At 39.7% G+C, this 26,956-nt stretch overlaps 1 protein-coding gene and 1 long non-coding RNA gene across 18 annotated transcripts in view; both read right to left on the bottom strand.

The window, feature by feature from the left end:
- The window catches only part of nav1b (neuron navigator 1b), an 80,180-nt gene that overhangs the window by 18,447 nt on the left and 34,777 nt on the right, over positions 1–26,956 (bottom strand). For 8 of the 17 annotated variants that reach the window (XM_078947240.1, XM_020703234.3, XM_078947241.1 and 5 more), the window contains 9 exons: positions 25,869–26,222; positions 5,586–5,736; positions 3,542–3,842; positions 2,035–2,860; positions 1,470–1,877; positions 1,252–1,293; positions 1,003–1,163; positions 565–738; positions 59–111 (listed from right to left, as the gene is read on the bottom strand). In XM_078947240.1, the coding sequence (XP_078803366.1) occupies positions 59–111; positions 565–738; positions 1,003–1,163; positions 1,252–1,293; positions 1,470–1,877; positions 2,035–2,860; positions 3,542–3,842; positions 5,586–5,736; positions 25,869–26,222 (2,470 nt within the window). Of the gene's footprint in view, positions 1–58; positions 112–564; positions 739–1,002; positions 1,164–1,251; positions 1,294–1,469; positions 1,878–2,034; positions 2,861–3,541; positions 3,843–5,585; positions 5,737–7,999; positions 8,309–25,868; positions 26,223–26,956 lie in introns of those variants that run through there. The other 9 variants (XM_078947246.1, XM_078947247.1, XM_078947248.1 and 6 more) reach the window with 5 other exon arrangements.
- LOC144992177 (uncharacterized) lies at positions 22,266–23,141 on the bottom strand. Its single transcript, XR_013656037.1, has 3 exons — positions 23,047–23,141; positions 22,504–22,618; positions 22,266–22,423 (listed from the first exon to the last, which is right to left on the bottom strand). It is a non-coding gene; the product is annotated as an uncharacterized LOC144992177 (long non-coding RNA).

Here is a 26,956-nt window from a genome sequence, read left to right as displayed (position 1 = left end):
TCTGAAGCAAAATATGTCAAGGTGAAAGCTTTAAACTTTACTTGGGGGCTTTACTCACCGAGGAGTAGTTGGATGAAGCGTTGGAGGCCAGAGACAAAACCGAGCCATGCACTAAAGCAAAAAAGATAAGAGATTTCTGCTTTTAAAGCTTAGCAGAGAATTTAAAAAGCTCTGCAAATTACAGTTAGATCTATTTTAAGTGACAAAGTTCATATTGACCAATTGTCAAACTAAGTATATAACCAGTTATCAAACTTTTAAGTGATCAAAAATGTATTTTAACAGAAAAGTGAACAAACAACTTACCTTAAGGTAATGAGAACTGTTTAATACAAAAAATGTGAAATAAGTGCTAAACTTTTTTTTACAGATCAATTATGAGCTTTATATTGGTAATAACTTGAATTATGGGGGAAGTCTCTGGAATAGCTAATTTGAAATCACAAATTTAATCCTTGATGTGTTTATTACAAGACCAAAAAAACAGAGATAATTTGTAAACTTTTTAAAACAGCGAGGCTGAAAATCTTTGCTTTCAGCAGTGAAGAGGGTAAAAATGCTCACCATCATCTCCCTGTTCACGGAAAGAACCAGACCTCATCATGCTTTTTGGCCGGTCAGCCAGAGACATACTGCTGCCCAGGGGGGAGGATCCATAGAGATCACAGGCTGAGTCAGTGGGAGGCCCTGTGCTGCTGGAGCGAGAGATCCTCGGGGTGCCACAGGAAATTGGGGCAACTGGCATGCAAAACACCAAAAATCAAAACTATGGTTTATTTAAGTGCTCGACAGATGAGCATTTCTGCATATAAAAGTTGAGGCGTATTACCAGGTGTGGCCCCTTTAATTTAACAAATAAATATGGCTAAAAGAATTTAAGAAAATGAAACTTTTTCTTGTCAGTATTTAAAGATGAAAGTAGTGTTTCCCAAAGATCCCAGTCATCATCAATTTGCTCAAACTGCTTGTTTTTTTTCCATCTTGTCACCCCTAAGGACTCACCCACGTTTGTGAGAGGAGCCTTACTGGAGGAGGCCTGAGGAGGACCAGTGGGGGAAGGAAGCTGAGGAGGGCTGTCACTCTCAGTCATGCTCACTATGGTGTGGGAGTGGCGCCTTCCTGGCTTGTTTCCATCATCCTCTGGAAGGCTGGAGCCAAAACACCTAAAGAGCAAAGGTAAATTCAAATGAAGGCAAACAGGCTGCACTGCAATGCGTCATTCTAAACAGAAGCAAAGTTGTTTTGACTTACTCTAAACTTTTCTTTGGCAGTGTGTTCCGGTCTGTTTGCACACTAAAAGACAGACAGACAGGAATCAAGTAGAACATTAAATACCTGTACACATACACAACTAAATGTACACATACATTTGAGAGTTTTTGTTTTTTTTTATAAATTCCAAAAGAAAAAGACAGATGTTTAAACAGAACATACTGTAGATGTAAACAGAACACATTTCTAATGTTTACCTTTCCGAGAGGCTGAGGGACGTCCTGCTTCCGGCCCCCCATGTTCCTGTGCTTCTCTCCTCTTTGTCCCGTGCTTCTGTCGTAACAAGCCGTGCGCTGGAGGGCACACTCATCTGGAGGGGCAGGGACTCTAGGCTGCGGTGCATGCCCGATAGCTTAGGGTAGAACAAGGAGGATCCACCAAGACGTTCGCTGGTGTAGGCAGGAGAATCCATATGAAGGACAGGTGCTGGGCTCGGGGTGAGGCGAGGAGCAGGGTGGGAAGCAGCTAAATCCTGAAGCTTGGAGTATGGGGGGACTTTGGGTGGGAGGTCCTGAATCATCACACAGGAGTTAAGGCTGTTGGAATTGACCTTGTCTAGATGAGCTAAACTGGGCGGGCGACCTAGAGCCTTAGAGTTTAACATCCTGAGACAGAAAAAGACAGAAAAAGTTAAAAAAACAAGGAACAAATATTTAATCTGTGTGATAGCTTGCATAAATTTACTCTAAAACATAAAAACATGCAGCTCCCTTCAAGGGTGCAGTCAGTGGTAATTAGCTACAAAAAACCAATATAGGTTACCGTAGATGTTTTGATCTTTTGATTTGCTTTTCTGTAATTTGTGTAACAAAAGTTGAAGCCAGAGACCTTGGTGTTGTTGGAGAGGACAGCTCGGGGTATTTGCTGCTGCTGGTCCGTCTTAGGCCATGTAGCTTCACAGCAGCTTCTCCTGTGGACTCTGATTGGCTGTTTTCTTTTTTTAAAGAACTACAGTCAATGTCAACGCTCACAGCTTTGGCTTTGGCTCTTTCCTTCTCCTTTTCTCTGTCTGTCAGGTTTACTGGACCTGTACTTGTTCGATTTGTTGTTTTACTGCCGCAGACACTATGTTCTTTAACGCGGGGTCCTGTGGAGGCAATGGGTACAGGCTTCAAACTCAACAAGCTGGAATCAATGGTGCTGCTGATAGGCCGAGTTGCTGGGCGTCCAATCACACTAAGTGTGCTGGATTTGGCCGGTCGAGGCAGGCTGCGGTACTGAATGCTGTTTCTGGCATTTGGTCCCAAGAATCTCTGGTCACTGCTGGCATCAAAACTATTCTTTCTACCAGTGGGTGTCCCCCCTCCCACAGGTTTCACAGGGATGCCAGATGACTTGGGGGCCTTTCCCACAGTGGAGGAGCCACTGGGGATGGTGGTGCCCTCTGCTGTCATGACAGCTGCAGCACCAGGGACGGCTGGGGTTTTCCTGTAGCCAAAGGAGCCTACAGCAGAGGGCTTGAGCAATCCTGATGGTGGCTTGCGGTGCTCCCCATGATGATCCCTACCAGCATCTGAACGAGACCGTTGCAGGCCAGCGGTTTTGACCGAAATTTTAGATTTGTCCAGAGGCTTCTCACTTTTAGGGGCTAAATTCAGGCAGGGAGGAGGAGAGGAAGAAAAACACATTCAAAAAATTAAAACCAATTAAATGAGTATTTTTTCCTAAATACAAACATTCCATCAGCTTCCTTTCTCCCTCAGGGTTCTCTCAAACCTGATGACAAGTCTGATAAATACACTGACATGTTCGCGGCACAATGACTGCTGATGTAGGAATGCCACTAGCAGCATATTTCACATGACATTCTCTTCTCACTATTTGCATGTTACCATTTGAAAACTTCACATCCCAGATACAACCTGGAGAGTATTTTGTCTCTGTTAGGATTTATCTTCTGACTTTTCAGGAATATTAAAGCTGTCAGAAAAACAATAAAAACTGAAAATGGCGCTAAAAGGTTGTATTAAAATAGATTAACACATAAAGTGTTAAATGTGTAATGTCTTACAGATTGTGACCAATATCTAATTAAGAAATCTTAATCACATCTTAATTTTATTTTTATAGTTTGGGTTAAAGATATTAATATTACTTCTATTTTTTCTGTTGAATAAAACATGCATCTTGTTGGGTTAGATTACGGTTTCATTTACAATTTCATTTGAACTGGCAACAGGTTCTAAGGAACATAATAGTTTAAGCAAGTTATACAGGGTTAACGAAAATGAAACACTGGGAAAAAACAACAGACTCCATCAGATCTTACCTGCAACTTTGAGCATGCTCTGTGAGGTGTGGGTAATGGGAGACGTCACACCGACTGGAGGATTTCTGCCTCTATTCAAACTACCAGGCTGACCAAAACTTTGAGGTTTCTTTAATTCTCCTTTAACTCCAAAATCCTCCCCAAGACTTGGAGGTTTTTTCCTCCACTTGCTTGGGGCTTCCGTTTTGAGACTTCCAGAGTCAAAGCTGCCACTATTAAACTTGTGACTGGCTTTGCCGTCCTCACTGTACCATGAGAAACCACTCTCCACCAGGGAGCGCTTTTCTGCATCTGTGCGAAGCTGCAGGGTGGGAAAAAAAGAAGGCACGATGAAGGAAACTGTCAAACAACATGAACTGGCTGCTATTTGGTCCATCTGAAATGCATAGTACATTTTTCCAGAGAGGAATTCTTTGATGACTTCACAAACATTTTCTACAAAAAGAATAAAACAAACAAAAAGAAGAAACTACAGACTATGAATCAAGGTGAGAATCACACTGCATTTGTCAGGCGAAAAATAAAAACTAGTGACTAAATCAACAAGAGTGTGGATCTGCTGTTTTCCCATACTCCCAACAGGATTGTTTGTCTAGCACAGTGCTTCTCAAATAGTGGGGCGCGCCCCCAGGGGGGGGCACGAAGCGATGCCAGGGGGGGCGCGCGGTGGTGGCGGTTTTAGGCACAGGTTTGTCCGGTGCGCAAATTTAACGTGGGGGCAGCGGTGACAGCGGCTCAGTGCTTGGAAAATAATCTGGTCCACTATTCGGTTCCTATTGTCTGTTCTGTCTGTCCGCGGCTGCGCGAGTGAGAACGAAAGGGGAGGGGTGGTGTGGGCCCTGTCTGCCAGGGGAATCGGGGCACGCGGACCACTGCTACCGCTGCCTGTTGCCCAAGATCACCGCTGCCCTTAGATTCCTAAGCTCATGCTAACAATGTCATTCTTTATGAACTATTGTAGACATTTTGATGACGTGTCTTTATTTTCCATCCATGTTTTCTTTGTCTGCCTGTGGTTTAGTTGGTTTCAGACAGACAGAAAGACAGCAGGTAATGCAGGAAAACAGCTGCACTTTTATGAGATCAGAAATAAACAATCCGTCATTTAGAAAAAAAAAAAATCAGCACGTTTTTACCTATTTCTTCAGACTAAAAACGTTAAATATATTGGTGCTGCTGTGTTAATGTTTCAGATCAATTTAGATTTAATATTATTTATTGATTGAATTATTTTTTTCAGCATCAAATGGTTCAGTTGGTCAAAATGTTTCTAGTTTAAATAAGGAATGACAGATTTTTTTTTATTTCAGGTACTTTCAGCTTCTTTTCTGTTTTAGACTAGAACAGGGTTTCTGTGGCTAAATAAAGTTAATATTTGTTGAAAGTGGATTTATTTTGCTTTTTTCTTTTGTTAGTGTTAAAAGATACAATTTTAGGTATACAAATTTTATAGATACTGACCTGATGTATTGTCACCGCGCGAGTGTGTCTGTGTGTGTGTGTGTGTGTGGGGGGGGGGGGGGTTATGGGGGGGGGGGGGTCAGGGGGGGCGCGAAACATTTTCTTTTCCTAGGGGGGGCCTGGCAAAAAATAATTGAGAAGCACTGGTCTAGCATAAAATGTCATAGAAAGGGGCAATACTTTGGAAAGATCCTATGCTCTGAAAAATGTTAACACTAATGATTCCTAATTGTCAGAAACACTTTTCTAGAAAGTTAATTTGAGTACAAGTAGAGTCCCAGACTAAACCTCTTGACATCAAGATCATAGAAGACGTTAATTTTGACGTCATTTTTTTTACCTCAATATCTATGTACATGCAATTAAAGCAATGTCATTTCAAAATCTGTTATTGCTGCTGAAAAGCCGTTTCTTGCTGTTTACGTTCCTGAGCAGGAAGCCAAAATTTGTGATAAAGTAAAATAACAATTAAAGCTCCTGAGTGACTAAAGCATTTTTATATGTTTAAGAGTTCCACACACACACACAATATATATATATATATAAATAAATAAAAATAAAACATTGAGATGTTTAGCCTCACCATAACAGATGAGCTGCGTCGAGTTCCCAATGGTGTGCTGGGGAGGGAGTTAAGAGATAAGCCAGCATTGAACTCCTCTGAACTGAGGTTCTCCGAGCCATCCCCATCTCCATCGCTGAGCCCACTGCTGATGGAACTGCTCTCATCCCAGCTGAAAATCAAGAAATGATATTCAGTCAGCGAAAAGCATGTTGTGATCAATCAACCATGTTAAGGTTTGACATAAACCTATGTAGAAATCTGTTGCTTTGACTCAAAACTTTAATTTCTTGTATTGAAGCAACCATGTAGTTACCATTGCTTTTAAGCTATTCCATCTTTCTAGAGAACAAATAATTACGTCCACTCAATCCAGCTCAATCCTGGTTGCTAAGCAGTGTTGACCCTGGTTACTCCTTAAGAGACTGTTTGAGACAGGTGCCATAAGTAAGTGCAACCACACGAGACACTTTAGTGTTGTCGTGAGCTGCTCCCAAGTCTGGAAAAAGGCACAAGGTTGGGTCTGAATTTATATCTGCCATAAAACTAAGGACAAGCAGTAAATAAAATAGCTGAAGGAAAAAATAAACATTTTCAGAAAATGTATGGTGGTTGCAAGAGTTACTAACCAGGTGAAACTCTACTTTCCCCAAACTTTAAAGATGTATTTTGACCATCTGCAGTCATTTTTGTAGGAAAATCTCTTCCAGCACTCATAAAAAAGCTCAATTTGAGCTGTTTATGTTTTTAAATATAAAAACATAAAATTCACAAAGTTTTAATAAATCGTTCTGATAGGAAAATGTGTTTTTCTTATACACTTTGATCTTAATGTTCGCGTCAGGGGAACATCCTGACAAATCATGTTAAAGAAAAATATGGTGTCAGACAAGATTTACAATGTGGGTGTACTTGCTTTCTTTTTTTACTGGAAAAATGTAAGGGGGGGGGGGGGGGTTGACAGCTCCAAAAACCTTGCACAAGCCTACTCTCCACCCTTCAGCCTTTTTCCAAGTTCCCTTTTAACACAGTGCCAAACTGGCTCCCTCCCTCCCTGAGGATGGCAGTGATGCACAACCAGAAAAAAAAAATTACACACTTGGCACTGAATCTCTGGAAGTAATCATAACTAAATACATACAATTAGCCGACAACTGAAGATCAACAAGAAAAACGTGCTCCCGGTCAACTAAACATGACAGGACTATGTAGTTATTTAAGCTAATTAAAGTCTAACTATAAAATGAAAAGTTTGCATGTGATTTAGATGTTTGATTGAAGCTAAAAATGGTATCTCCTCTGAGCTAAATACAAGTCCGGAGCTGTGGTCGCAAGGTCGCTGGTGCCTGTCGTCCCTAAACCTACTGGTTAGGGTTAAATGAATAAATAAATAAATTAATTAATTAAAAGTATACAAATATCATCAGGGACATTTCTATTTGAGAGGGCAAGTGTTCATGGTATGCTCCAGCAGGACCTCCTATGTCAGAGAGGTCATGAATAAGCCCACGCGGATATGAGCCTAAGACTCAGGAAGGTGTCGACACTAGCAGCCAAAGTCCTTGCTTGAGGAGGTGAAATCCAGATGGAGACAGCGGTGGGAGTGCACCAAAGTATAGCGAATCCTTCAAGGCAACTTGCTCATTTGATTTCTATGGCCCAACTCCAACATCTTCCCTGATTTGTGTGTCTGTGAGCTGCTCGCCAGTCTTAGTGTCCAGGTCAAAGGAAAATTTGGGCTATTAGTAAGAAGGGGGCAACATGGAAAGATCTACTCAGATGTTTAGACTTTAGTTTGAGAACATTCAAAAAACACACATGGTTTCCATTGTGGCAAGGCTGTGGATTTTAAATAGCAAGAAAGGAGTTGATGAGTTTAATTTAAAAACCAAACACTGTCCTAATAGTTGTTCTTTTGCTCTATGTCATAGTTGACTTTACTATAAATTTGAGTTAAATACACAGGAATAGGAATGCATTGTTCTGCTCGGTTAGGGTCTTATTTGTTGCTTAAAATGCAACATGGCCCTTGAGAGCAGAGGACTAAAATTATCAGTGGTAAAGACATACTAAACAATAGCTATTCCAGACAAGCAGCGAAGCACTGTTTAGAGCGAACCACGCATGCGTACGACAGTAGCCGGTGTCCTCCAGCATCCCTGTAGCTCTGAACAAAACTGAGGGGTTTAGAAGATAATAATGTAAACTTAGCAAGTGACAATCTTTTGCTATAATAAACAGCAATTCACCATGACTTTCCGGTAAAATTTTGTCATCGAAATTTAAATAAGGTTTTACAAGCATTAACAAATTATTTCTTTCTTTAACTGTGTTACATCTTGGGCAAAAAATATTTGAGGTTTGGGACCACTGGAACAGTTTTTAAAACAATTTGAAAGTCAAATAAAAGACTGTGCTCAAGTTTTAAGAGTTACCTTTGCCTGGGAAGTAAAGTCCGTCTCGGTCCCTCCGCCGACCTAAGCGGAAACACTTTACCGACCAAAACACGACCACTCATTTTGCGACGTTTCAACTTTTAAAGTGACCCTAATTACCGAAACAGACACATTTTAATCGTCTACCAGCAGACACATTTTCTCCCTTACAGTCGTCAAGAGTCTGCCTCTCAGCGCTGAGTCACGTCACTGAGAGCGAGGCGGAGGAAAAAAGGAGAGTACCTCGATAGAAACCGCGTCGCAGTTAAACCCTCCCAAATAAGTAATAATTTACGACTGTCCGGTTTCTATGACAACCAGATCCCTGCTCTGATGATGGTGAACTGATTATAAACCTTCATTGCTGTTTGTTCCGTTTATATTCTCATAACATTTTTATGTTACAGCTAAAAAAACTGAAAGCAAAACATCAATGATTACATTATTTAAGTCAAAAGGTCGCATTTCAAGTAACTAAAATCTACAGAACAATCATTTTAATCTTATGAGATCAAAGTGTAAAATGTTTTGCCATAACTCAGCAACATGTTTGATGAAAAAAATTACATAACAGCATAACAGATTTTTAAAGTTCAAAAACTTCATATGCTGCCAAAGAAGTGTGAGAGTGATAGGGAGGATTTTGGGTTAATTTGCAATCTTAGTAAAAGAGCACTTTTCATCTTAAAAGATAGAGAAAAGAAAACGTCTCTAAAATATATCTAAAGATAAAGTTCTATAACAATGTGGAGTTAAGCTTAGAAAAAGGAAAAACTATGTCTTTACTCATGAGCTTTTGGGTCTGGCTGAAAAAAGTTGGTCCAAAGTAAAGTCTGAATCATTTTAGATGAAGACTCAAATCCTCATGACAAAAGGACCTTCGGGAGAGCATATGGTTGGGAAGTTTCCCTCCCTCTTCAATAGAAGTGGAATAATGTTGGATGATCTCAACTCTGGAAACCACTTCAAGAGGTCACAGGCCTCACCCTGTGTAACCATTATTTAAAGTTAGTCAGTGTCCAGCTGAGGTTATTTATTATTTTGTAGAATGTGTCATCAAATGAATGTGCATGCACTGAGGGTTATTTTTTTCAGGATTATTTTTTCTACATTTGCTGGAAATAACCAATATTCGTTTAGTGTTTTGTTACTCATGTCTCAGATAACTATGTTTTCTTTAGATTTATTTTCAATCAAAAATACCACAGTTGGCCTAGTATTATATATTCAAACTTCAAACTACAGTATTTTGGGTCAGAAATCAAACGTTTTGCTTGCGGTGTGCTCTGCCAGACTGTATTTATACAAGTACAATCAACAGAGGATTCCTGTTTGATAAAAGCTTGTTTTGTCTGCTTCAAAATCTTTTAATCTTATCACCCTCAGTGCCTGTATATTAAAACTTAAAGGTTCTGTATGCAGTCAGTACTTGTAGGTGCATCTTCTTATCCCCATGATTTATGTAATTTTTGGAAGCGCACATTTGATTTGACTAACAATTTTATAAAAACCAGCAAAAAATAAAGTAAAAAAAAAAAAACAAGTTTTTTTTAACTCAAATAAAATCTTTTATCCATTTTTCTCATATTGAAATATTTTATACTCCAGCGGGTTTTAAAATAATCCGTCCTTTTTTAGACTTTTATTTCAATCCCTAATTGTTTGGTCTTGTCTGACCACCATTGTACATTCTATCCATCATCAAATGCCCACTTTGCACATATACCAATCAGCTGTTCCCTTTAATGGTCCTCCCAGATAATAATTTACCATATTTTCTAGAGTATAAATTGCTGGATCCAAAAAATGCACAATAAAAAAAGAAGAAAAACGTATACAAGTCGCTCTGGAGTAAGTTGCATTTTTAAGAGAAAAGTCCAACATTTATGAACAATTTTGCCAAGCCAAGCATAGTGCTGCGTTCACACCAAACATGCGTCAAATTTGCGTCAGTTGCCTCTTTTGACATGTGCCAAATGTAATGCTCAATGTTTGTCCATCGTGTGTGGAGAAGCTATAATTTTCTAAAGATCTTTCAACCAAGACGTCTTCTTTTTTAGTATGTAATACTATGTAAAGCTTACTTGTAAAATATGATGTTTACTTCTGTTTTTGACAACCGGAAAGGTTAACAAAAAAAAAATGTTCCACTTTATTTTTCTTCTGTTTATTTCCGCCAGACCACACAACTCGCAAACAAGCAGTCATCAAAAAAAATCAAGTCAAGTTTGCACCATACAGTGAAAGCTTTTCTCATTGAAGCAAATAGTTTGAGTTACAAACATCCTCTGTGTGTTTATGTGTGTTTGTAGTGACCCCACCATTGCATTAAGGTAAAGGCTGCACAGAAACTAAACGCATCTGGGAAAAGGCACTGCTTGTTGCTTTCACTCAGGCAGAAAATCCGTTTTAGGTTGTGAGCTTTACCATTGAGCACTCTGATTCATTCAAGTTGCATTCTGAACTTTTTTCTCTCTTTCACAAACATGAATCTAAAGAGAGAAAAGGCATAAAATGTGCTGTACGGAACGAAGAGCCAATATGCGTTACATAGATTGAAATGAAAACTGCAGGCCATGCATACATGCATTTAGAACCAAAAACATGTTCCATCAATCCATTTTCTGAACCCACTGAATCCCTTTTTGGGGTCATGGGGCTGCTGGAATGGCGGGATTCACCCTGAACAGGTCATTAGTCTGTCTTTGGGCCACACAGCCACATCCACACATTCACAATAACTAATTAACCTGTGGAACACATTTATTAACTGTGGGAGGAAGCAACTGTGCAGAGACAACTCATGCAACATGGGGAGAACACACAAACTACACACTGACAGGTCCTAGCTGGGATTTGAACCAAGACCTTTCATAATGCTCTGACCACTGCACTAACATGCAGCCCCAAAAGGGTGTTGACTGTTAAAAAGAAAGTTCTTTTTTTGGGGGGGCATAAAGTGAAATTTATAAATCCAGATTTAGAGAGCATTGGTGCTTAACGTGATACTGCTCTTGAATAGATAAAGTCAGAATTATATTTATCATTTAAAAGTACTGAGAGGTGACATAATTTCTTATACATGTATTATTGTATTGTATTGTATTGTATTATTGTATTATATTATTTGCTTTGCATCAAACTTAATAACCTTTAATCTAAATTAGTTTCCTCTAATTTCATTACTTGTGAGTTATGTAGGGATGTCAGATATCCAGCAGGAGGAGCAGTTATTTAAAGGTCCTGCTGGACAAGCTGCAATGCAACAATAACACTCATTTGCAACCGTTTTCAAAAGGTAGTCCTTTGAATCAGAATCAAAAATAAATAAATAAATAAATAAAGAGAAAAGAAACAAGATTATTGTGGGAACCACTTGACTCAGAGGAGCAGATCCCATTTTACTGCTGTTTGTATCATTTTGAAGCAACAGAATGGGATTTTTTTTAACAGCATCACTCCGCACTTTTTTTTTCATTATAATAAAAAAGTACAGACAAAACAAGTCACAAATTGATATTTCCAATACCTGTTTGTGAGCTGTTTTACACTTTCTCATGCAGAGACACAAGTATGAAGAAGCTTCCATAGCTCAGTAAATCACTCTGAAATCAGTAGTGACAGTTTGACAAGTGTAGGTGTAGTCTCCTTATTTCTGAACAGGCCAGGGAAAATAGCTTTGTTATTAAAATACTGGCTTCCATGTTCATAGTAGGAGAAATACCTCATCAACCTGTGTCAAGCAGCCTTCTGCAATTTCACATACAGCCTGTCCTGATCAATAAACGTCATTTCTGTTGCACTTTTCAATACTGTGTGTAGCGCAAAGTGCTTTCCATAAGCCCACTCCTCCCGCATTGATACATTATAAAAACACTTGTGCAAAAATGTAGTGTAATATAGAACAAGATTAAAAGTAAAATTTGGACTTAAGAAAAAAAAAGGGGGATGATGAATTAATAAAGAAGACAAGAGAAATAGCAACATATTCATATAAAAGTTGCACAACATTAAAAGATAAATAGAGAATAGATGTCACCATGGATTCTTATGGGTTAAGTTAGTTTGTTTGCAAGATTAAATAAAAATCTTTATTTTCACACAATACATACACAAATGTAAATATTTATTACTATTCAAAAAAGTAGGTATATCATTTTAGATCTTTGTCTCACATCATTTTTTGTTAGCCATTTAAAAAAATGTCTAGATTTAACCAAATATCGTCTCTTGGTGGAGCTTTGAAAGTTTCTACAGTGGCAGAAAGTTTGTTGTTATAATGTTACCAAATGAGCTTGTCTGAACCTTATGTTTCCCTTGCTACAGCACTTAACACTGAACTCTAACTGTTTCGTGTCTGACTGATGTTTCTGTACATTCAGTTGAAGCAGACTGGAGTCTGACATTAACCCGTGTATCTTTAGGCAAAACAAGTCTCACAAATTTCTGCTGAGAAATAATGAGATAATTTAACGTCCTAGTTTGAAAAAATAAACTGCAAATGAATGCCATGTGATTTACACATTAAGACATACCGCCATAAAACACAGCTCCACCTGGGACTCAGTGGTAAATGATGGTGGGATCCAGACTGGACACCAGACGACCACACGCAGACATGATACTGGGATGATTCACCCTCCCTGGGGTTCTGCTGCATTATTCCATTATTCACAGGGTTAAGCATAGTATGGTAGGGGCACATTTGGTTTTGAGGCATATTTTTTAATTCAGCAATTTACCAACTGTTGTTCGAAAGAAAAACTCCATATTGACCCCAGATGTGTTTAGTTGCTGAGTATTGAGAAAATGTATCATCTATATCTGCTTAACATTATTAAACATTATTAAAAAATGTTGTCATTGATTGACTGCATAAGGAAATGCATTTTTTGCTTAGCAGTTTGACTCCTAAATGCATTTTTGTGTGTTTTTTTAGTAAATATCTCATCATTTTTCACTTAGATGAAATGGGTTTGACCTAAATCAGAGATATGTTGAGAGTCTAACTCTTATGCCTTGCAGAGCCCCAAGTCAGAATGGCCAGAGACCATTTTGTGGGGATGAAGTGGGTTAGGTGTATAAAGCTCCAACAGTCAGGGAAGCCTTTCAGTAACTTTGCAAAGGTCCAAGTCAGGCAGGGTTAGGAAATTGAAAACAGACTTTAAGGGGCACAGCTCCAGGACATAAAGACTGCAGCTCCACAACGTGTTATTTGATGCATTTCATTTTTAGAAGTGTGGATGCTATAATTTCAAACATTCATAACTTTCATTTAACATAAAGACTAAGCTGTTAACAGATTCCCCCAGTCATGTGACCATTGCTTAAAAATCATTACCAAGGAGACGACAATGCCAGAGAAGCAAGCTAAGCCAGGAGCTTATCATTCTTACACAGACAGAGTCAGTGATAGACATGAGTCACTGTCTGTACTAGACACTAGTGTGCTTATGTGGGTAGCTTTTTCATTTGCAACCACAAAATTTATCTCAACAATTTATCCAAGCTTAATGGGATAGCTTGTATTCCAGCAGTGGCTGCCTTTGAGCATTAAAAAAAGTTATGGTAAAATAAAAAGCTCCAGAGCCAGACATCAGTCCCTCAAAAAATAACTTATGAAACATTACAATCCATAGATTATTTTTTTACCTTTTGAGAAATTTGGTCTACATTCACTTTCCTTCTTCGTTTCCTATCCTCTCCCCAGAACAAACAGCTGACACACACATACACATTCTCAGCACATACATTCCTTCAGCTGCTATCACACTGACATACAGGGCCGCCCATCACTGGGTCAGTGGAAGGCAGTTGCCATGGCAGCACATCCTGTGCAGTGTTGCCGCATGATCATGATCAGGAGTGATGCCACTGAAACAGCCTCTTTTCTTCGCTCTGCATTGCTGCCTGATTGCAGTTAAACAGAAACAGGAGCTCTTCAAAGGCCACAGTTCCCCTAGAATTCAACATAGAACATGACAATAAAGCAAATTATGAAGAGAATAACTCCTCTTACTCGTATAGTTCTAAATCAAAGATTATCTGCAAATCTTCAGGCTTTACACCATGCTCTGTAACACGTGCTAAGAATAGCGCACAGTCCTGTAAAAGGAATTTATCAAATGTGAAGCAAGCAGAAAAGAGACGTGTTATAAAATACAAGAAATCATTCCTATAAATGAGATTTTTGGTAAATATATATTCACTATTAGCGTTAAATCAACAACTTATTCTGTTTTTTGCAATTGAGAAAGATGCAATTTGGCAAATAGAATACAAAAATGGATACAAATAGATTTATTTTACCTAGCAAAATGAAATACTCTTAACTTGCTACTGTCTCATAATGACAAACTTGTGTGATAAGAGTTTTTTAAGCTCCGTACATTCCACATCATACATTTTCAGTGTCTTAAATCATAGTTTTGTTCTAGGACTGAAGTTGCTCCAACATTTGTAAATGTAAAAAAGAAAAAAAAAAACAATAACAACAACAAAAAACAACAAACTAAATATAACTGATGGAATGCAAATTCGTTCACAACATGGTGTTTCAACTTTGCAAAGCAAACATTCATCAGTCTAGTTTGCTCCACTTTTTGCAATATCCCTTGCACATCAAGAATAACACTGACCCAACAGTCTCTGCAAAGCCTGTTTTCAGAAAACTTCATTTAATCAATGCTGACCGTTATTCATGCACATTAAGCATCCTTTGCTTTCCTGATTCTTTGTTTGGAAAACAACCAAAGATATATCCTCAAATCCAAAGTCTTCAAAAGTTGCAAAGATAACTGCTAAATATGGCATATGCAACAATAGTACCCAGGCAGAAAGCTTCTTAAGCTGGTCAGACTCTACATGCATACTCTTGGTTTACAGTTATCCCATCAGATATACTACATTATGGAAAAAAAACCCAGCAAGAATTGTCTCAAAAGAGCATCTGTGTTAGCTATAAAGCATTGACCTAATCCATATACTCCACAGCTGGGTGCCAGTACAACATTGACAAGTGATGAAACACCACAAAAATGGGTGACTGCAAAAAAAGCCTGTGATTTGAATACCAGATAGGAAGAAAAAAACATTCATAAACCAGCATTTGGATTTTGTTATGCTCTCACTCATAAACCAGCCACTTAAAGTATAGCTCATTTTAGGATGATGTCATGGGTGACGGACGCCCTCCACCAATATGGTTTAAATAATGTAACCACAGAAACATTTCAACATGGTCAAAGTTAAGTAGGGAGTCACCTCAACACAAAGTGATTTGGAATGGAGTCATCACTTAGTGGTGGTGGAAGTCAGCCTGATAGAATTCAGACCACTGAGCAAATCTGTCCTTTTCCCCACAGTCTGTCCACAGTGTTTACATTGGGGAACATGAGAACATATTCAATGTTTTATCATGCAATCTACAGATCTTTCATACTTGTGAAACATAACAAAATACAATTTCCTTCTCAAAAGCAACAATTCGGCTCACATCGTTCAATATCATTAACCTGTCTGCTTTTCGGAATCCATAAACAATTTACTCCTAACTTAGGTGATAACCAAACCTCTGCTTGAATGAAGCGCAAGCAAACGTAATCAAAACACATGTTAAGGTTTACCACACCATTTTACAAACTAGTGGTAAGTGAGTATTTAAGACACATTTGTCAAACTTCAGACCTCGAGGGCCAGTGTCCTACATGTTTTTCAACCTGATCCAGGTGATCAGCAGCAGATAAGACAGGATTTCTGAAAAAAACAGCAGGATGCCGGCACTCGAGGCTTGGAGTCTGACATTAATGATTTAGGGCTATAGGGCAAATGGAGAATGGAAATTAAATTAATACTGGCCACAAATTGTTAAAATGTATTTAATTTTCCTATATTAATAATGTTATATTAGTTATGATTGCTAAAATTAGATTCTAGAAAGTACATTTTTGTAAGTTGATAGTTTTGTGTTATTGCAACTTCTTCTTCCACTTTCGGCTTCTCCCATCAGGGGTCGCCACAGCGAACAAGTCGCATGGTAAATTTGGCAATGTTTTACGCCGGATGCCCTTCCTGACGCAACCTTCTCAAACCGGGCTTGGAACCGGCAGAGGTAGAGAAGGGAACAGGGAGCAGCCCGGAATCGAACCCGGGTTTCACGGACGGAAGGCGCCGCAAACCAGCACGAGCTAAACTGGCTCCCCCCTTGTGTTATTGCAACTATTATTTTTAAACAAACACCTATGCATTTACACATTGATTTGTGGGCCCATGCTAATATTGAACTAATGAGTAGCTCAGTGCTTGGTCATTTGGGGTGTGGAGTTGTAATATTCATAAAATGTCTAAAACTGGGCCTCTACTTGAGGGAACAAAACCTGTGCCTGTCCTCACAGTAGATTTTTTGTTGGTTTCCATGGTTACACCGGAAGAGCCTGATCTATTTTCAAGAGCTGGAAGCTAATCGTTCTCAATGAGGCGAACCATGAGCGTAAGGCAGGGGATGTAGTAAAAATGCAAATACATCACAGATTGTACAGGGAAATACTTTAAGAAGAAAAATGGAGCGCATGCTGCAGTCTGTGCTTCAGAAGTGGGATTAGCTTTTCATCTACAACACCAAAGGCTTCAGGATTGCCTGTATTTCTTGTCATTAAGTACAGGCATCCCAGTAATTCTGCAGCAGAATCAAATGCATTTGTCTAAGGAAATTGTGCAAGCCCTCACAGGCTAATAATAGTTTCATCCCATGTGTAAAGACACTACCAACAATGGAACAACTCTGTTCATACAGTGACATATTAATGTCCTAAAACCCACAAACATCTCGATTTAAATAGAAAACATTCCTTGGGGATTAGTTCACCTTCACTGCATGTGTGAGGATAGCTGGCATTAATGAAGTGACCAAAGAAAGTGCTCCAGGTGTTAAAATACAAGGGCATGTCGGCATATTGACCTCATACAACTTTGAAATAAAACAGATGGGCATAGTACGGTGGCCCTGAAGTGCAAACCATTCAACAAATCACTCGATACAAAAACATTTTTAAGATCACAGCAACAATTTAAAAAGCGTATTACATTTTAGAAAACAAAACAAAATTTCAGAAACCAAAACATAAAAAAGAAAAAAGAAAAAAAAGAAAAAAAGATTTCAGAAAACAAAATTAATTTCCAGAAAAAAAAAGAAATATTACAAAATGAAAACATTTCAGAAAAAAAAAATAATTTCCAGAAAACAAAATGAAATAAAAAAAATGAAAACATTTCAGAAAAACAAAATTAAATATTAAAAAATGAAAAACATTTCAGAAAAAAAATGAAATATTAAAAAATGACAAACATTTCAGAACACAGAATGAATTTCCAGAAAACAAAACGAAATCTTCAAAAATGAAAAACATTTCCAAACCGGAAGAAGCAGGTACTATTGGACAACGCTGATTGGATGATGATGTTTGTCAATCATTTGAACTGAAAAGTATTTTAAATGAAGCGACGACGGATTTTATCGTCCAAACAACAATGTACCATGATAATTCCCGTATTTCCCATTTACATATTAAATCAAAAATGCAGCAAACAGATAATGAAGGTTTAAATTATTTTTTGAATATTTCGTCTGAAGCAGAACGGTCACCCGGAAGTAGTTTGTGTGGATGACGTCCGTTCTGCAGGTAAACAAAGAAAGGGACGGTAAAACGTTAACATAAACTTTAATCTTTGAATATTTAGCGGATGTGATGACAGAACGCACGCAGAAATATCAACACCAACCAGGTTTACAAATGTTTCAAAATGTCGTGAGAGGATTCTGTCTAAAGCAGCAGCTGCGAAGAAACGGGTGTTAAAGACGGCGCACATCAGGAAATGCAGTCCCGCCATCCACTGATAAGGTATGGAGGCACATTTGTTTGATCTAATAAATGTAGCGTTAAACGTGATTTCTAGGTGGGTGTTTACAGACAGATCCAAGATCCTTCAGTCATACGTTAATGACAGGTTACCTCATCAGCTGGAGAGGGGGGGTCACGTGGGCAGGATTCTCAGACAGGTGTACCAGCAGCATAAATCAGCAAAGCTGTCAGGTAAACTGCAGCAGTTTGTGTCTCAGAATAACATTTATGAATGCTTCTTATTCACACTATTAAGATCTGTGACTTTAGAGTGTGTCAGTGCACAGAAACATGACAGTAAATGACTGGATGTGCACATCATCAGACACGTCCAGGTGTGTAACTAAAGGTGGCAAAGTCTGTAGTGTAAAATAAATCTTTAAAAAAAAACGTTTTAGTCTTTCAGGCAGAGGAGGAATACCAAAGTGTTTTAGAATGTATTTTTTATAAGACTGAAATAATGTATTTTATTCTGAGTTTGGTGTTTTGACACCTCCCTAATGAATTTCTGGTTTAACCCATTTTCTCCTCATTTTGATGAACTCAACTTTTTCCTGAATGAAAGATGAACGGCAGCCAATGTTTTTCTGTCAGGGATTTTTAATTTATTAATTTATCTCTGTCAGGGATTTAATCTAGCCACAGGGGTTGCAAGCCAGTTGCCTCTGTGCCGGTCCCAAGCCCGGATAAATAGAGAGGGTTGCGTCAGGAAGGGCATCCGGCGTAAAAATTGCCAAAATAACTATGCGAATCATCCACACCACTTTAGACATACCGGATCGGTCGAGGCCCGGGTTAACAACGACCGCCACCGATGCTGTTAACCTACAGGGTGTCGGTGGAAATTTGACTACTGTTGGTCGAAGAAAGAGAGGAGGCAGAAGGGTCCGTGGCCAGAGAGAGAAGGGAAAAGGCAGGAACATAGGTTTGAGAATAGGGACTCTTAACGTTGGCACAATGACAGGGAAAGGCAGAGAGCTGGCAGACATGATGGAGAGAAGGAAGGTAGATGTACTGTGTGTGCAGGAGACAAGGTGGAAGGGCAGCAAGGCACGTAGTATTGGAGGAGGATACAAACTGTTCTATCATGGTGCTGATAGGAAGAGAAACGGGGTAGGAGTGATTCTGAAGGGGGAGTTTGTAAACAGGGTTCTAGAGGTGAAAAGAGTCTCAGACAGGATGATGAGCCTAAAGTTGGAAATTGAAGGGGTGATGGTGAATGTAGTCAGTGGGTATGCGCCACAGGTTGGCTGTGAGTTAGAAGTGAAGGAGAGATTCTGGAGTGAGTTGGATGAGGTCATAGAGAGTTTTCCCAGAGGAGAGAGAGTTGTTATTGGAGCAGACTTTAATGGGCATGTTGGTGAGGGCAACAGAGGTGATGAGGAGGTGATGGGCAGGTTTGGTGTGAAGGAAAGGAATCTGGAAGGACAGATGGTGGTGGACTTTGCGAAGAGGATGGAAATGGCTGTAGTCAACACTTACTTCCAGAAGAGAGAGGAACATAGAGTGACATACAGAAGTGGAGGTAGGAGTACTCAGGTGGACTACATCCTATGCAGACGAGGTCATTTGAGAGAGGTTAATGACTGCAAAGTGGTAGTAGGAGAGAGTGTAGCCAGACAGCATCGCATGGTGGTGTGTAAGATGACTCTGGAGGTCAGGAAGAAGAAGAGAGGGAAAACAGAAAAGAAGACCAAGTGGTGGAAGCTACAGAATGAAGAAACTTGTGAGGAATTTAGGCAGAAGTTGAGACAGGGTCTGGGTGGTCAGGATGAGCTTCCAGATGACTGGGAAACTACAGCAGAGATTATCAGGGAAACAGGTAGGAAGGTGCTAGGTGTGTCATCTGGAAAGAGGAAAGACGGTAAAGAGACTTGGTGGTGGAATGAGGAAGTACAGGAATGCGTCCAGAGGAAGAGGTTGGCTAAAAAGAAGTGGGATGTAGAAAGGACTGAGGAAGGTAGACAGGAGTACAAGGAAGCGCAGCGTAGAGTGAAGAGAGAGGTGGCAAAGGCCAAACAGAAAGCTTATGATGAGCTATATGACAGGTTAGACACAAAGGAAGGAGAGAAGGACTTGTACAGACTAGCCAGACAGAGAGACAGAGATGGGAAGGACGTGCAACAGCTAAGAGTGATAAAGGACAGAGATGGAAAGGTGCTAACAACCCAGGAGAGTGTACAGAAAAGATGGAAGGAGTATTTTGAGGAGCTGATGAACGTGGAAAATGACAGGGAAAGAAGGGAGGAAGATGTGGTTGTTGTGGAGCAGGAAGTAGCAGAGATTGGAAAGGATGAGGTTAGGAAAGCTCTGAAAAGGATGAAGAGCGGAAAGGCCGTTGGTCCTGATGACCTACCTGTGGAGGTATGGAAGTGCTTAGGAGAGACAGCAGTGGAATTTCTAACAAGGTTGTTCAATAGGATTTTAGAGAGTGAGAAGATGCCCGAGGAATGGAGGAGAAGCGTTCTGGTTCCGATCTTTAAGAACAAGGGTGACACGCAGAACTGCAGCAACTATAGAGGAATAAAGTTGATGAGCCACACAATGAAGCTGTGGGAAAGAGTAGTGGAAGCCAGGCTTAGGAAGAAGGTGGAGATTTGTGAGCAGCAGTATGGTTTCATGCCCCGTAAGAGCACCACTGATGCCATTTTTGCTTTGAGAATGTTGATGGAAAAGTACAGAGATGGTCAGAAGGAGCTGCATTGTGTGTTCGTAGATTTAGAGAAGGCGTATGACAGGGTGCCGAGGGAGGAGCTGTGGTACTGTATGAGATTGTCTGGAGTGGCAGAGAAGTATGTCAGAGTAGTTCAGGACATGTATGAGAGAAGTATGACGGTGGTGAGATGTGCTGTAGGTCAGACAGAGGAGTTCAAGGTGGAGGTGGGACTACACCAAGGATCAGCTTTGAGTCCTTTTTTGTTTGCTATGCTGATGGACAGGCTGACAGACGAGGTAAGACAGGAATCTCCCTGGACAATGATGTTTGCAGATGACATTGTAATTTGCAGCGAGAGTAGAGAGCAGGTGGAGGAACAGCTAGAGAGGTGGAGGTTTGCTCTGGAAAGAAGAGGCATGAAGGTCAGTCATAGTAAGACAGAATACATGTGTCTGAACGAGAGGGATCAAGGTAGAAGCGTTAGGTTACAGGGGGCTGAGGTGAAGAAGGTGCAGGAGTTTAAGTACTTGGGGTCAACAGTTCAGTGTGATGGGGAGTGTGGAAAAGAGGTGAAGAGGCGAGTGCAGGCAGGTTGGAGCGGTTGGAGGAAAGTGTCAGGAGTGTTGTGTGACAGAAGAGTGCCAGCAAGACTCAAAGGAAAGGCGTACAAGACAGTGGTGAGACCAGCTCTGCTCTATGGGTTAGAGACGGTAGCAGTGAGACAGAGACAAGAGGCTGAGATGGAGGTAGCGGAGATGAAGATGTTGAGGTTCTCCTTAGGAGTGACCAGGTTAGACAGGATAAGGAACGAGTACATCAGAGGGACGGCTCACGTTGCCTGTGTTAGGGACAAAGTCAGAGAAGCCAGACTGAGATGGTTTGGACATGTTCAGAGGAGGGATAGTGGATATATTGGTAGAAGGATGTTGGAGATGGAGCTGCCTGGCAGGAGGGCAAGAGGACGGCCAAAGAGGAGATACATGGATGTCTTAACAGAGGACATGAAGTTGGCTAATGTTAGGGTAGAAGACGTCCATGATAGAGTGAGGTGGAGGACGATGATTCGCTGTGGCGACCCCTGATGGGAAAAGCCGAAAGAGAAAGAAGAAGAAGAAGATCTCTGTCAGGGATTTCAGTGGAGCTGGAGTCCAGTGCAGAGGAAGCTGCAAGCATGTACGAGCAGGAACTGGGGTCCCTTACCTGTGCATCTTCCTCTGGATGTGATGCTGAGCAGCAACGTGGACAAACCTTCCCTGACATGACTCTTTTTGATATAGTTGTTAAGCACAAACAGACTTTCCCAGATGCATTTTTTCCTCTAATAAATGTGACTGACAGGTCCGCTGAGTAAATGCTGAATGTAAACGGAACATTTGATTGACTGCATGAAGAAGCCCATAAAGGAAAATCCACAACTGTTTCTTTGTTTCTGTTACTGAATAACGTATTCATTTTAAGTTTTCAATAAATATACTGCATTGCTATGAAACAAATTTGTTTATTTTCATATCCATTATTACAATCCTCACGTCAGCATTCAGTTTTTTCATTGAAAAAAAAACTTTTCTAAACAACAGCTTTGAAAATCAAACATCATCTTTGTTAATAAAGCTTTAATACCTAAAATGGTAAACATGGAAAAACTCCTAAATGAAGCAAGCCTAATATGAACATTTTAAACTGGAGTTTTGCTTAAAGGAACATTAAGTTGTTTGGAGTTGTACAAGTGTTTGATGCGATTCCTCAGATGTGATTTCCAGATCATCAGCCCGACGCTAAAGCCAGGAATTGTGCTTCGTCTTTCACTCCCCACTGCATCATTTACAACTAATCAGGCTTATGCAGCAGGTTAAAGACGTTTTTTTAAAGGACCTGCAATTTAAAAAAAAAATTAGATATTAAGGTTAAATAATATTTATTGATTACATTTCACATAAATCATGGTGACTTGCCTGTACACTGCACAATGATATGAACGACTTTAGTCTTCTCGTATTCCCATGTAGAGCTGCCATCTGTTCTTCTGCAGCACAAACCTTTCTGGAACTTCGCTTTGAGAAACTTCACCTGCAGAAATATCACATGTTAATTCAATTAAGTATTTTATAAACTGTAAAGTTCATTTTTAAGTTTCAGTATATGTGTATATGCATGGTTCAAAAATATACAATGCACTTAAATATTATTTCCCATAAGAACTTGTTTACTGATTTCAGTCTTAAAGTCGATTTTTAGCAACACTGATGCCATATAATTACTGTAATTACTGTAGAAATCACAGAATCAGGCTGGCTCGGAGCTTTTTCTCTCATGTTGTCACCGAAAACGGGAACGGCTATCATGTGAAGACGGTTCGTCTCATCGGGTTCCTTTTGCGCATGCGCAAGATAAAAAGAAATTATCTTTTCAAAGCAGCACTTTAATTAACATCCTAAAATTAACATCCTTAGAGACATGTGACTGACAAAAGAAAAGATCACAGAATTGATTCTTACCTAAAGATGATTGACAGCGTGAACCTCGCAGCCGTAGACATTAGCGCACAGCGTTCAAAGTAAAAGTTCTCACAAACTACTTCCGGGTGACCGTGTGTCAGGCGAAATGTTAAAAAAATAATTTTAAAGTTCATTAACAGTTTGCTGCATTTTTTATTTGATATATAAATGGGAAATACGTGGATTATTATAGTACATTGTTGTTTGGACGATAAAATCCGTCGTCGCTTCATTTAAAATACTTTTCAGTTCAAATGATTGACAAAAATCATCATCCAATCAGCGTTGTCCCATAGTACCTGCCTCTTCCGGTTTGGAAATGTTTTTCATTTTTGAAGATTTCGTTTTGTTTTCTGGAAATTCATTCTGTGTTCTGAAATGTTTTTCATTTTTTAATATTTCATTTTTTTTCTGAAATGTTTTTCATTTTTTAATATTTCATTTTTTTTCTGGATTTTTTTTTTTTCTGAAATGTTTTCATTTTTTAATATTTCTTTTTTTTCCTGGAAATTAATTTTGTTTTCTGAAATGTTTTTTTTTTTTGTCATTTTTGTTTTTCAAGTTTTGGTTTCTGAAATTTTGTTTTGTTTTCTAAAATGTAATGCTGCTTTTTAAAATTTTTTTTTTTTTGAATTGTTGTTGTGATCTTAAAAATGTTTTTGTATCGAGTGATTTGTTGAATGCTTTGCACTTCAGGGCCACCGTAGCATAGAGATGGTGCAAAATAAAGAGCAGATTTAAATGGATAAAAAGGGCCTAGAGGTCATTCTGAGGAATAGTCCTATTTGGTTTAATCCCCTGTTTAATCCAGACTTCATAAGGCCTCAACTGTCTGGTCTTTTTTTGTACTCGTTTTTGGAGAAATTCCCATACATCACATTTCCCTGCAGCTGCATCTTTTACTTTAGGTGCAATTTGGACTCATCCAACAAGAGTTCTATCTACTCATTAATATTCATAGTAAAATTTACAGTGACCCGCATGCAGGGAGCTCTAGAGGCTGAGGTTAAATCCCACTGCATGTGCAGCAGTGATAAAGCTGCTACTTTGCGTTCGAGAACTGTCCTCAATTCTTACTCTCTCTCTATTTGAGTCTCACTTCCAGCTGCCAAGTTGTAAGAAGGAATTATGATGTACACAGGAGGAGCAATGAGGACAGCAGGGAGTGATGGTTGAAAGCTCAGACGAGGAAAGTACAAAAAGTGGGGTTAGTGTTTAGATGCAGTCCTCCCTGTGTGAATTGAACAAGTCATAAGGTTCTTGCCATACAGTTTTCTCTGGGTTACAGAGACTCTGTGAGGGGACTAACAGGCACTTGCACAGTAGTGGGACAACAAAAACATACAGTAGATCAAAAAAGTCAAAAGGAAAAATCAGTTAATGCCTTAAATAGTTAAGACTAAAGTCTTGTTTTGATTAGTGATAAAGTTCTGTTCAGGTAAAGACTAGTTATCACTATTCAATTCAAGTCAGTTTTATTTGTATACCCCAAAATCACAACAACAGTCGTCTCAATGGCCGTCATACTGGTAATTGTAAAGTAAACATAAAATCAAAAGGCTCACGAATACATAGAATATAATACGAAAATACTAAATTGAACCAACTAAATAGACTATACTAAACTGGGTATCCTGCCCTACGACCCTCCTACGCGGTAAGGAAAAACTCCTAAAAAAAACGGATTCCAGAAAAAACAGAAAAACCTCAGGGGTGCTCACATGAAGGAGGGATCCTCCCGAGGATGGACAGGCGATGTACCAGAACTCATAGACAAGAATTAACTTATCTAACTCTACGACTACATATTTAAAGTCCAGCAGATGGGCTTCATCCAGATGAGTTGGGGGACGGCTGGGGGCGTGAGACGAGCCAGAGGCAGGATCCACAGCCAGGTGTAGGAGCAGGAGCAGAGACGAGGTACACGGTCGGGTACGGTCGAGCTATTGCAGGGTTGGACTAAACTTCTTTAAAGTCCCACTCCAATAATCTTTTGATTTATTTAATAAGTGTTCCCAGTGGTCTTTTAATCATGATTTAGCCGTTTTTAGCCAAAAAAAAAAAAAAAACTGTTGGTTTTTTTGGGCATAGTTTCTTCAGAGCAGCAAAGGTTTATCAAAAATTTGCTCCTACGTTTTGGGCATAACTGCTGGCGTAGACTAAACCTGCCCTTATTTCCCATCATCCCTATTTTGCAGTTGCTCCCTCCAGCGTCCAGCCCCCCACACCCCAAGTTAACATTATCGGTGCAGATTTCAGACATATGCTAGCTCAGACGAGGAAAACGACGACGCACATGCATCCATTTGTCTGCAATTGCATCAGAATGGAGTGGAGCAGTGAGCATATGGTCGGCTGACTGTAGCACCTGTATCACAGCTACATGCTTTTTTTTCGTCTGTTCCTGATTCACAATGAATGAAATAAAGAAATACATGGATATGCAGTTTTAAGCTAAATTTTCTTTATAAACATGTCCTCCATTATAAAAGAAAGGCTACATGAACCTGTTTAAAATGCTATATTTATTGGAGTGGGTCTTTTTTTTTTTGGAGTGGGTCTTTACATGATTATTCAAAGCTTCCATCCATATATTTTTAAAGCCCTTTCAGGGTCACGGAGTTGCTAGATCCCATCCTGACCACAGTTCAGTGAAGGAGGGGTACACCCTGGATGGTTCGCAAGTCGATCCCAGGGCCACACAGCCCATTCAAAATTTATGAATGCAAACCCAAAGGGTAAACCATCTCCGAGCCATTCACTGCCACTGCTTCGCCCTTGCTGCTTCAGTTACAAGAGTTTTAAAGTCCTGATAACCTTACCCGTTATCCAGATTGACGTCATCATCATCATCCAGGGTCTTCGCTTGAAGATCAGTGTCACTCATATACCCAGACTTGAGGTCATCAACATCAAGATTTTCGATGAGCTCAATGCGGGATGAGCTGCTGAGGCGGCTTGAGCAGCGAGCGGGCATTGTGTGGGCTGTATACGGGGAAGCACTCTTGCCCCCCTGAAATCCACTGCCTGTTGAGGATGGGGCATCCCCAGCCTGCAGACGGGGACTGGACTGGCCGTGACGCCAGGACAGAGGGGAGGAGCGATTGGACATACTGGAAATGCTGCGAGCGTTGGTCTCATCGCTGTCATAGCCCACATTAGTACTGTCCAGACAGCTGCAAAGACACAAGGGGAGAGGTCAGTGTTTTTCATAATTAGGTTTAAAACCATTGTTCTTGTGCAGAATTGCACATAAAAAATTACAGTTGCATTATGCTGCAAAATATTTTATTCTCTGAAATAAAGTCCTTGAACAAAATAATTCATTTGTCATCATCCTAAATGAAGCAATTGTGTCATTTTGTCTTTAGGGGAATTAATTTTGCCATTGAACTCATAAGGAAGGCATTTTAGGAATTAAAAGCTCTCAAAATGGCTTTCAAAATCCAGTGTATTGCTCTTTCTTTGGTCTTGCCATTCAATAAAATTGTCTAAACTATAAAAACATCGTTTACAACACAAGACCTGCAGTCATTTCTCTATATTTTCTTTCCAGTTTTTCTGGCTTTGTTTTGCAAGGTCAGTGTTGAAAATAGGGTTGGGCGATGTCCCTTAAATTGGCCGTTGACGATGTTTGCTGTCAACCATCGGGATGGACGATGACATCGTCGGGGGGGGGGGTATTTTCACATTTTTCGTTCTTATATAACTGCTATTCGTTTTTTTGATTTTTTTCATTTTATTTCCCAACTAATGACTAATCCGCGATGATCCAGTATAAACTGAGGGAAGTGACTTTAACAAAAAAAGTTACAAACAAAATAGAAAAGAAGTAGTCCGCTCCCGCACTTCACTAGTGAAGTGGACCGGGGGAGTGCGGACTTACAGCTTTGTGTTTGATGGGAAGGGG

This window comes from Oryzias latipes, chromosome 5, assembly GCF_053564925.1.
Source record: "Oryzias latipes strain Hd-rR chromosome 5, Olatipes_Hd-rR_3.1".
Taxonomy (NCBI): domain Eukaryota; kingdom Metazoa; phylum Chordata; class Actinopteri; order Beloniformes; family Adrianichthyidae; genus Oryzias; species Oryzias latipes.
Note: the sequence above shows the minus strand (reverse complement) of the source record. Positions and strands in the feature narration are given on the sequence as shown.